At 47.4% G+C, this 11,778-nt stretch overlaps 1 protein-coding gene across 2 annotated transcripts; it reads left to right on the forward strand.

The window, feature by feature from the left end:
* Positions 1-9,809: 9,809 nt before the first annotated feature.
* LOC149456013 (uncharacterized) lies at positions 9,810-11,673 on the forward strand. Of its 2 annotated transcripts, none has more exons than XM_089685620.1 (6): positions 9,810-9,857; positions 10,217-10,377; positions 10,494-10,693; positions 10,782-11,009; positions 11,089-11,397; positions 11,521-11,673. In XM_089685620.1, the coding sequence occupies exons 2-6, from the start codon at positions 10,293-10,295 to the stop codon at positions 11,671-11,673; spliced, it is 975 nt and encodes a 324-aa protein (XP_089541746.1). In that variant the 5' UTR covers positions 9,810-9,857; positions 10,217-10,292. The 2 variants fall into 2 exon arrangements, with proteins under 2 accessions (XP_089541746.1, XP_089541747.1); XM_089685621.1 differs by having other exon boundaries at positions 10,494-10,591.
* Positions 11,674-11,778: the final 105 nt, after the last annotated feature.

The raw sequence follows: 11,778 nt of genomic DNA on the forward strand, positions 1-11,778 counted from the left end.
GTCACCTCATTCTTACCACCATACACTTTCTTGAAAAAAAATCGCGTGCACCTTTCATCCTGCTCTCTTACAACCATTCTTGCCTGTGCCATCAGTGCCTTCCCTTTCAGTTCCAAAAACCTAGCAACCTTCACACGCGCCTCAGCCATCTCATTCTCCACTCTCTCACCCCATTCACTCACTTCTTCCAAATAACTCAGATGCTTCTGCCACCACTCATACTCCTCCCTCTCTCTCCTCACTCTCTCACATCCTTGCCTTACAAAAAACCTTTTCACTCTCACTTTCACCCATTCCCACCATTCAATCACACTTTCAAACTCCAATTTCTTTCGCTCCCACTTCTCAAACATCAAACAAAACTCCATTCTCACCCTCTCATCCTCAAGCAACTCCACATTCAATTTCCACACGCCTCTTCCATACACACTATCATTCTCCATACTCACGACACAATCGATCCTGCCATGATCCGAGAATGGCACCTGCTGAACGGTAAAAGAACTTGGCTTGAAGTCCCTGGAAGCAAAAACAAAATCAATTCTAGACCTCAGAGTCCCAGTAGCTGAAAAAAAGGTATAGCCTTCAGTCTTGCCCAAATCCTCTAGGCCACAATCACTACATATTTCCGATAATAATTTACCGAACCTATCTACCCCACCACCCACACCACTCCCACACCTCCCCCCCCCTCCCCTCCCCACCCAACACACAGTTAAAATCACCAAAAATAATTAAGGGTGTTCTGCCACCCACAAAAAAATTCAATTTTTCAAAAAGGGCTATGCGCTCCTGCTTCTTTGGAGACGCATAGACGTTCAATAGTCTGAAACACAACCCCTCCACCTCCACCCTACACATTACAGCCCTTCCTTTTGTCTTGGAAATTCGCTTTAACGAATTTCTCCTTACCGTGAGTACTCGCAGTTGGATGCGCAGAAATCCCCCATAAAGCTGTGTGAATCTCGCTTACCACGACTGCAGCCAAACTACACGATTCCTGCCCATCCAAATACTTTGGTCCTGTTGATTTGTAGGTGATGGAGCTCCGTTACCCTAGAATGATCACACGACACTCTAAGGCTGGTTGCAATCCACATAAGGGCCGGCTTTAGGCTCAGCTCTCTGTTTTTATTAAAAATACACACATGCCCCCCACATGAATAAAGTCAAACCCCTCCCACCGAACAATGCAATGGGGATTGCCTATACAGAAGATGTACATTCCAATTGGAGCATAGCCTTTCCTATTATCTATCACTGGTCCTCCCCCATGAACCTTCTGAGGTCAGCAGACTTCCTCCCCTTCCCCCCTATGAGCCATATGAGGTCATATTTCCTGTCCTACTAGCTTCTATTGGTATGTAAAATTCTCTGCACAAGCACTCCCTAAAAATATCAGTCTGTACCTGGATGGGCCCGATACGATCTTTATTAAAACACATCCATCCAAGATACAGTTTCAAGTTGGTAATGGGTTGTAAGATATGCATAAGCCTACACGTGGAGTTCACACCGCTTGCGCATTGCGTTATGAAGCCCATGTGGTACCATGCTGCTGATATGTGGATACAGGCCCACGGTCTACTGACAGCAGCATTCGCATGGAATGCCGTGTTGGTATACACGCCGGTCTATAAGCGCAGATCTGCCATCTCATCCATTACCAAGCTGAGTACTGTAATACATACATTGTACATGCGCATGGCCCAATTGCAGCCTTCAGAGCTTTAATTAGGCCACACGAGAGACATATGAATAACACGAATATATGACACATTTAAAGTTCGACCAACAATACAAAATTTCCATGACATTCCCTCCTGTTTTATCATATTCTCCTCGTGTCCCTTCTTGATCTTCTTCAGCTTGATGGGTGTAGTCTCAAACTTCAAAGAGTTCCTGTAGTTGTCCCTGAGAATAAAGCTCCACGGGGTACCTGAAACAACAAGACCCGACGCAGACTCGACGCAAACAGGCTTGATTGAAGCGATGATCCTCAAGAGCGTTGGAACCTTCACTACAGGAAGGCTCTTGCAAAAACCACAAACAGACTTGTGGTATGAATAAAGCTTGTGATCCCACGGTGGTCTGGGGAGATCCAGCAATAGATTCTCAAATTGCCCCTGCAGACGGGGCCACACAAGGCTGGTCTCGACCCAGACAGTTTTCCAAATCGCAGACACAAACAATGATGAGGCTTGAAGCTTGCTTGAAGGTCTTGGAGAATGTGGTCTTCAGAGAGATAAATTAGAGGGAAGCCAGGACGTAATCTGTAGAGAAGGTGGTTGGTTGGTGAGGTCTTCCCCCGATCAGTGGTTGGAGTGGGATCCCCGGAGCGGGCATGGAGATGTGGTCGTCTGCCCGAGCTTGGCTTACACGGTCGATGAGGCAACAGGAACATCTCACCGCGGCATATAAAAGGCAGATGAAAAAGAGAAGCATCAGGATATACACTCCCACTTCCTTCAACCAAGATCCGATGGAGAACAGGAAATCTCCCAATCCTCCCAAACCCTTGAACGGATTCCAACCCTCACTAGCTATAGCTCTAGCTTTTCCCTGTAGTTCACTAACTTTGTCCATATGGGCCTGGACCTTGTCATCGGTGTCTTCTATCCAAGTACAACAATCCTCTCCGATGAACTCACAGAACCCCCCTTTGGCGGCTAAAAGATAATCAAGGGCCATCTTCTCCTGAAGCACTAAAATTCCCATCTGCCGTTGTTCTTGGGCAATTTCTCTGACAGCCTCTACGGTCTCGTTAAACATACTATCCACGATGACAGAAAAATTGTTCAGGCGCTTCATAAGTTCTATTCCCCATCCTGTCCATGAGGGGAACCAAGCCCATGCCTGGTCGCCCTCAGAGAACAGTTCCCTGCGAACTCTCCCTGCCATCCTTACCTTCTTGTGGACCATCAACTCTTCATGGTCCATCACTACATAGGATGCGGGGACTAGCTTTATGAGGGCACACGAACCTTTCGCGTTCTGGGGGAATGTTCTATAGGCTGCCGAACCACACAGAAAATAGTATGGGCCTGTCAGAGCAGAGCAGGAAGAGTTCCTCGTTCGGCCTCTGGCACTGAGCAACAGTTGCACAGACTGGGGGATTGCTCCCTCAGTCTGCACATCACATCCGTCCTTCCAACACACGTGGTCTGGTCGGTCAGTGTGGTTACTCAGAAGGGAAGTCTGGTTAGTCAGATTGACAGTTATACCTCCCTCACAGGTGGTATTCCCAACAAACTTGTTACCTGTGCCAAAGCTGATGTTAAAGCACACCTGAGGGCTGCCTAGCTGCCCAGTTACCCATAATGGACTGGTGAGGGCCCTACAGGAGCTAGAGCTAATATTGGTGCTAAAACTGATGTTACCTGCTAAAAATGTGTCATTAAGTTCTACCGACAAATGTCTACGTGGGGGCTGACCAGGGGTCCCTTGCTTTTTCATGCCGACGCGGATGTCATATAGGGCATGAACAGCGGCCATTGCGGACATGTGATGACTGGGTGGGGGCTTAGAGCATACCCAACAGTTGGTTTTGTTGGCGGTTCTGGCTAAACGCAGGTGCATTTTAAATAAAAGGTTGGGGTATCTGCCATCTTTTCCTCCGTTCACACACATGTAAGACATACAAACAAAAAGAAAAAGGAAAATGACACCCCTCATTCTCTGGTGTAGCTGAAAAGCTTCTTGCAGTGGCTTGCGTGCACCCAGTTGTCTCGTCCCTCGAGCTTGAGTGAGGTAGGTGTCGTCAGCTGGACTTGGTATGGTCCGGTGAACCGTGGCTCGAGTCCGGTTCTTTGATGTTTCTTTAGGACGACCCAATCACCTGGCTCAATAGAAAGAACACCTGTTATTGTATTTGGATCGGGGAGCGATTCGCGAACCCGATGGTGTATCTTCTGCAGCTCCCGTTGCAGAGATTGCACATAACCTGTAAGCTGTGAATGCAAAGACGACAACTGTTGAGGAAAGTACAACCCTGTTTTGGGAGGTCCCCCAAACAACACCTCGTAGGGTGACAGCCCATGTGGTTGCCGAGGGGCATTCCGGATGGAATAGAGGGCAATGGGGAGACACTCAGGCCAAGGTTTTTTTGTATCGGCCATGATTTTGGAGATCCTGTTTTTAAGGATTCCGTTGAGACGTTCAACCTTACCGCTACTCTCGGGGTGATATGGGGTGTGTCGCCGCTGACTCCAGTTCCACCAAAGAAATGCAGTCGTGTCCTTTGGAAGAGAGATTAGTAGTGGACAAAGAAGACATGTTAGCAGAAGAGGTGTTAGTATTGTTAGTCGTGTTGCAAAATTCAGCACTGTCATTGCTGTCCTCCCCCCCCTTCTCATCTTCCGACACAGGAAGAAGAGAAGCTGGGTTAAGAATAGTGCATCGTTTGATAGTGAGGTTAGTAGGGGTTAGGAGGGCTTTCCCCTGAGAGGGGTACCTTGCCTTGGATGTCCTGTTTTCGCAGGACCGTTCTTGCTGCACCGGTGTCAGTGAGGCAAGGGAGGGGATATTTTAATTCCTCTAGAAAAAGATGGATCTGGGCCGACACCGATTTGTCAACTTCCTATGAGAATTCATAGGAGTTACTTACCATGGTGGTCATAGGGGCGGAGGACTCATCAGGAATGAACTGCCACCGACCTTTAGGTAATTGGGGACAGCTCCTCCTCATGTGCCCCGTTTGGTGGCACTGGAAGCACCTGGGTGGGGGCCTATCCTTCCTGTGACCCAGATCCCTTGGTTTTTCGTGTGGGGTCTGGGACATAAGAACTTTGGCCTTGTCTTGTTTTCTTCTATCCATTTCCCTCTCTATTGCCGCAAGAGTGGAAAGGATAGCAGGGATAGACATCTCATTATATTCGGGTCGGGCCAGAACCAGCCTTTCCCGAATTTTAATATTGATGCCTTCCAAAAATTTGGCCCGCAACAGAATGTGCGTCGCGGTCACCTTTACCCCTTCAGTTGGAGCATCAGGTCCAACTTACAGATCTGCATCCAGTGCCGTCTGCTTGAGACGGCGCCAGAAGCAGGCGCTTTCCTCATTAGGACCCTGGGTGAGCTTCATCATGTCCGTAGTAGAGGTAGCACCATACATTTCTGGAAGCTTTGCCTTTAGCTGTGTACAGAACTCTTTGCCCCCTGAAGTCATCTCCTCATGCGTGGTTATAGAGCACCCTGCAATCACTGTACTGGCCACTTCCATGCCCACCTTTGCCCGTAGGATCTGTGCACAATCTGACCCGCTCATACCATAGCTGAACTGGTTTTGTCCAAACATTCGAGCAAATCCTCTCGGATTGACTCGATAGTCCGGGAGCTCAGCCAGAATAGTGCGGATCTCTGCCGGGGTGAAAGGGACATGCCAAACTACCCGTTCCCCTAAAGTCCGTTCCCCCCGTGCATTGGGAGGACCTTCAAATTGCTGCACCCTGACTGGATAGGCCTCGGTCCGGGAAGAGTGCAAGGGCTGACCCAGCTTCATCGGTGGGCTTAGATTAACCACCTCGCTTACTGCACCTTCAGGTTTGAGGTCCCTCAGATCAGGGTATAGCTGGGGGGCAGGGGTCTGATCAGTGGTTCGTAGCGCTTTGATGCAATCCGCCCTGTTTTTTTAACCGGGTGTCTACTCCCCTTGATTCACAGATAGTCTGCAAATCGGTTGTTGAGAAGGCTTCATAGTTGGAAACAGAAGGAGCTGGGGTGAAGCAGGAAGAAAGGAGAGGTAGAGGTAGAAGCTGAGGCATAGAGACAGAAGACACAGAAGGTACATCAAGAGTGACGTCACTAACAGAAGAGACAGGTGCAGTTATACTTCTCTCAGCCACTGTTGGTTGTTGGGGAACCCCAGCAGACCCTGATCCTGCCTGCCTTAGTAGAGTCAGCCCTGAAAGAGCTTCTTCCACCTCTGACACTGGATCCTCCTGTTTTATTCCCTCTGGAGGCCAGGTATACATCACCTGGTTCTTCCGGACAGACACCAGTTTATGTATGCCCTGCTTCCCTAATTGGATTGACCTGTGAAGCCATAGCTGTGCGATCTCTAGTTCTGACGCCTGCATCCGTGGTTCAAATTCAGAGATGAATTTTTCCCACCTCCATGCGTCAAATGTACCTTCCCGGGGAATTTCCCATCTGGTACCCTTCGACCATTTATTCCACCTTTTGAGGGGTTCTGTAGACTTCCCCCCCAAACTCACCTTCATCAGTTGTTTAGCTGTCCTTACCCTGAAGAGGGCTGGTTCCCCCTCTCTCTTCATGGACTGACTACTGCCCATCGTGACTAGTCACTGGTATATATCCCGCGTCCGGGTACCTGTTTACCCCCTGGAGCACTCGGTGGGATCCTACCGAGAGGCCTGATTCCACCACTTTCCCAGCACAGCGTAATTTATGTGATACTTATCGATCACCCGAAGCGCATCAAGTGGCGGTCAGACTGAGAGCACACCTCCCACTCCCACAGCGCAATTTGTGTGATCCTGACCACCCGAAGTGTTTGTGGTGACCAGGACTTCCCTGGACCGCCCACTCGCACAGCGTAATTTATGTGGTTCTCATCACCCACTGTGTTTGGCAGGCCACACCGCACAATGATGAAAGTGGCTTTTCTCTCCCTGCACACAGTAGCTAACACAAGTCAAAACAAAAAGAGGGGTTCTTGGATGTTACTTAAGGGTCACTGGTTGGGCAGAAACCTGCTAACTGACCTTTAGGAAATTTGTGTAAAGAAAAAAAACTTTCCTAATACACACAGAAAAAAAAACTCTTTTCAACCTGAAAAACTGTTAAAAAGGACAAAGTGGATCCTTATGAAAAACACGGGACGTTTCACAGTAAAACAATTACACAGAGGTAAACCGAAAAACTGCGCCAAAAGTAACCTTGTTGCTGACGCAAAAATCACTCCTATCAGCACCGCTAAACGATCCACGTTATACACGCAATCTTTACTGCAACCACCTAGAACCGTTTACACAAAAAGTCTGCTGGACGTGAAACACGCGACACAGCAGCTTAAAACAAACCCGCTTTACAATAAGGAACTACTTTTAACAGGAAAAACACAAGAAAAACATAATCACTATACAAGAAATCTATGTGCAAAAACCCAGACTACACCGCGCTCATTAAATGTGGAACACGTGAAGGGAAAACTCGCTTAACACACTTTAAATTGGCTGGCAATACGCAAATTTAAAGCTAAAAGCAAACAACTTAAACTGTAAAAAATTTGGATTAAAAACACAATATGGGTCAAATGCATATAGGAAACTTCATGCACATTGCATAGAGATTACTGCACATATGGTAGTCAACAAAATGGCCACCAACAGGGAAAGCACATGGTAGCCAACAAAATGGCCACCAAACAAAAAGAGTCCATGTGGTTAGTCAAGAAGATGACCCCCCACAGAGGAGCACATGGCAGATTCTAGCCTCAAAATTGTCTCTTACATAAAACAGACTTTTAGACAGAACATACACTGGACAATTACACAACAATATGAAGTACACATACAACACAATTTGGGCACAATCACAGAACGGACATAAAACACCAACATATCACACTAACATGCACATGTAACAGAAAGGACCCCCTGCTGCATGCTTGCTGGGAGCAGTAGTACCACAAAACATTGTACAGATCACATACACACAGAGATCTTACAACAGTTAACAATTAACCTAAGCCTTTCAGCACTGTAATAATTACCTCACGTGGAGGGGGTAGAGCAATTACCACAGTACCTACAGCCCACAAATACTTACCTAACACTATGCAACAACTTTTACCCACTAAAACATATACCCGTTTAATTTTTGGTTGGAAGATTTTTAAACTTGACCAAATCCAGCCAACCAAACCCACCCCCCCTGCTGCTCTCAGCAGAGACAAACCCTCGTCTTTTCACCCACAAATCAAGAGTTTAGGACAAAAAATGAGGTCCTTGCCAAGCGGTATTTCTTGTTAGCTAACAGAGAGCGAAATCAGCCACACGAACACGCAAAAAGCGATCCTCTTAATGGCAGAGAGACCTGAAATGTGCCGGCATACTTTTTGCTAGTTCATGATGGCCATTCCCCCCTCGTTCTAGGTTAGCTACGCAAGAATACGCGTTAGTATCCACCAGGCTCGCCAAACTGTCTTGGAAATTCGCTTTAACGAATTTCTCCTTACCGTGAGTACTCGCAGTTGGATGCGCAGAAATCCCCCATAAAGCTGTGTGAATCTCGCTTACCACGACTGCAGCCAAACTACACGATTCCTGCCCATCCAAATACTTTGGTCCTGTTGATTTGTAGGTGATGGAGCTCCGTTACCCTAGAATGATCACACGACACTCTAAGGCTGGTTGCAATCCACATAAGGGCCGGCTTTAGGCTCAGCTCTCTGTTTTTATTAAAAATACACACATGCCCCCCACATGAATAAAGTCAAACCCCTCCCACCGAACAATGCAATGGGGATTGCCTATACAGAAGATGTACATTCCAATTGGAGCATAGCCTTTCCTATTATCTATCACTGGTCCTCCCCCATGAACCTTCTGAGGTCAGCAGACTTCCTCCCCTTCCCCCCTATGAGCCATCTGAGGTCATATTTCCTGTCCTACTAGCTTCTATTGGTATGTAAAATTCTCTGCACAAGCACTCCCTAAAAATATCAGTCTGTACCTGGATGGGCCCGATACGATCTTTATTAAAACACATCCATCCAAGATACAGTTTCAAGTTGGTAATGGGTTGTAAGATATGCATAAGCCTACACGTGGAGTTCACACCGCTTGCGCATTGCGTTATGAAGCCCATGTGGTACCATGCTGCTGATATGTGGATACAGGCCCACGGTCTACTGACAGCAGCATTCGCATGGAATGCCGTGTTGGTATACACGCCGGTCTATAAGCGCAGATCTGCCATCTCATCCATTACCAAGCTGAGTACTGTAATACATACATTGTACATGCGCATGGCCCAATTGCAGCCTTCAGAGCTTTAATTAGGCCACACGAGAGACATATGAATAACACGAATATATGACACATTTAAAGTTCGACCAACAATACAAAATTTCCATGACACTTTCAATACATGTACAATATTTGAGATCTTATATCGCCAACTTTTGAATAAGATGCCGAGGCCGGCATTCCCCTCCACACCCGTGGACCACACAACAGGACCATACGGCCATTCCTCAGGACGAGGCTCCTCCCTGAAATTACATTCTTGAAGGCAGATGACATTGCATGGTAGTAAAGAGAGATATCTCAAAATAGCGGTCCTCCTGGGTGCAGCTTGGAGACTTCTCACATTCAAAGACGAGAAGTGTGTTGGCATTTCCTATTGCAAGAGAAAGAAAAGGGCATATCAAAGCAAACCATTTTACAAGGAGCACAATCTCAAGGCACAAGATGTTTGCCCCTGCTCTTTCGCCCTGGAATCTTGGTTCCACCCACCCCTTCCGCTGAGAGACAGGAACTGATCTAATCTCAAGCAACCCCAAGAACCTTTTGGAAGACCCCTGGCTGAGAAAGGCTGGACTAGGCAGTCATATATTTCTGTCCCCCTTGGTGAGAGTGGAGGTGACCCTTCTATGAAGGCACACAGTCCATACACACCCAGCACAAGGCCGGGGTCACACTAATAGATGGTTCTCGGGGCTGCAGTTCCTCTGAGCTCCACAAGGTGGGGATCTCACTTCTACCCAGACAGGAAGTCTCTATGGAAGACAGGAAGTGATGTCAGCTACAGACAGGAAGTGATGTCAGGTATAAATAGGAAGTGAGTCAGGAGGAAGTAGAGAGGAGACATTGCTGGAAGTGGCAGCAGAGGAGGTAATAAGGTCTTATTTTCTATTTACACCCAGTAACCCCCCCCCCGTCCTCCACCGTCATATTTATCCTCTTCCTCCACCGTCACACCCATCCTCTTACTCCACCATCGCGTCTGTCCTCTTTCTCCACCGTCGCGTCCGTCCTCTTCCTCCACCGTCGCGTCCGTCCTCTTCCTCCACCGTCACGTCCGTCCTCTTCCTCCACCGTCGCGTCCGTCCTCTTCCTCCACCGTCGCGTCCGTCCTCTTCCTCCACCGTGATAGATGAATATTTTTGTTTATCTTATTCAAAGTTCGTATAATGAAGACAAATGTATCTACATGAACCCCCGCACCTAATAGAAGTTATATGTTACATTAGGAAAGACTAAAAAGGGGAAAAGGTCATTGTTGGAAAATCGACACATCTGAAGAACACGTACCGGCCATTCCAGTCCATGGAGGAGTGGGAGTATTTAGAAGGACACAAGGACCTCTACAAGGACGTCATGATGGACAATCAGCCGCCCCTCACATCACCGGGTAAGAGGAGACTTTATTGGAAAGGAGAGAGCAGTACGGAGGATCCACCTAGATCCCCCATCATCTGATAAACACATAGAAACAATGGATTCTGTCAGTGTGTGTGTTTCCTACAGATGGATCCAGTCATGGGAACCCACCAGAGAGATGTCCCCGTCCTCTGTATTCCCGGGATTCCACACAGGAAGGTCACACCATCCCTCACCATCATCAGGTAGATGGATCCAGTCATGAGAACCCACCAGAGAGATGTCCCCATCCTCTGTATTCCCGGGATTCCACACAGGAAGGTCACACCATCCCTCATCATTATCAGGTAGGTGAGGAACAATCACTGATAGTATCATTAGGATCTGTACATTATCTGCATTGTTACCATTGATGTCATTTTATTATATATTCAGAGTGGAAACCTGAGAGAGTCTAAAGTTGAGGTTAAAGAAGAGATAAAGGAGGAGGATGATGAGGATGGGGGGATGGAGGAGTCAGAGTTTCCAACTGGACAAAAAGATCTGTACCAGGACACCATGGAGGAGTCATCCAGCTACAGGAACCCACCAGAGAGATGTCCCCATCCTCTGTATTCCCAGGATTCCACACAGGAAGGTCACACCATCCCTCACCATCATCAGGTAGGTGATTAACAATCTCTGGTAGTTGTGATTTATACACAGCACGTTTGTTACAATGAATGTTTTATTATATATTCAGAGTGGAATCCTCGGGGATGATAATATTGATGTTAAAGAAGAGTATAAAGAGGAGGATGAGGAGTATGGAGTGATGGAGGAGTTTTCAGAAGGACACAAGGATACGATGGAGCCACCTAATACCAGGAACCCACCAGAGAGATGTCTCCGTCCTCTGTATTCCCAGGATTCCACACAGGAAGGTCACACCATCCCTCACCATCATCAGATAGATGGATCCAATCATGGGAACCCACCAGAGAGATGTCCCCGTCCTCTGTATTCCCGGGATTCCACACAGGAAGGTCACACCATCCCTCACTATTACAAGGTTGGTGGGACGGAAAATCTAGAACATGGACTCATGGAGACGATGTGCGGATTCTCTATGTGATGTCACAATAATAAATCTTCTATCTTACAGATGATATTTTCTCTCCTTCTCTTGATGTAGAGTGGAGATCCAATCGATATAGAATTTGAGGTGAAATCAGAAGAAGAAGAGGTGTATGTGAGGGATGATCAGCAGTCTATGGAGGAGGATGGAATAACGGGGACATTTATAGAGGAGGACACTCCTACAGAGATCAGCACAGGTGGGTCATGAACACTAAATCCATTCCGCCACCCATACTGCTCACTGATTGGTCACTGACCCATTTCCTAGTTCCCTTGAGGGTGGAATTGGAAGCTCCTCAGAGACCAAGCTGCC

The sequence above is a fragment of the Staurois parvus genome, unplaced genomic scaffold, assembly GCF_062004578.1.
Source record: "Staurois parvus isolate SC_StPar_1 unplaced genomic scaffold, SC_StPar_1.0 ptg000380l, whole genome shotgun sequence".
Taxonomy (NCBI): Eukaryota; Metazoa; Chordata; class Amphibia; order Anura; family Ranidae; genus Staurois; species Staurois parvus.

Bases quoted from the DNA above. Each gene is read 5' to 3' on its own strand.
- LOC149456013 (XM_089685620.1), top strand. From the start codon at position 10,293: ATGGAGGAGTGGGAGTATTTAGAAGGACACAAGGACCTCTACAAGGAC. The intron at 10,378-10,493 runs GTAAGAGGAGAC...TGTTTCCTACAG, and splicing joins GCCGCCCCTCACATCACCGG to ATGGATCCAGTCATGGGAAC. The intron at 11,010-11,088 runs GTAGGTGATTAA...TTATATATTCAG, and splicing joins CCATCCCTCACCATCATCAG to AGTGGAATCCTCGGGGATGA.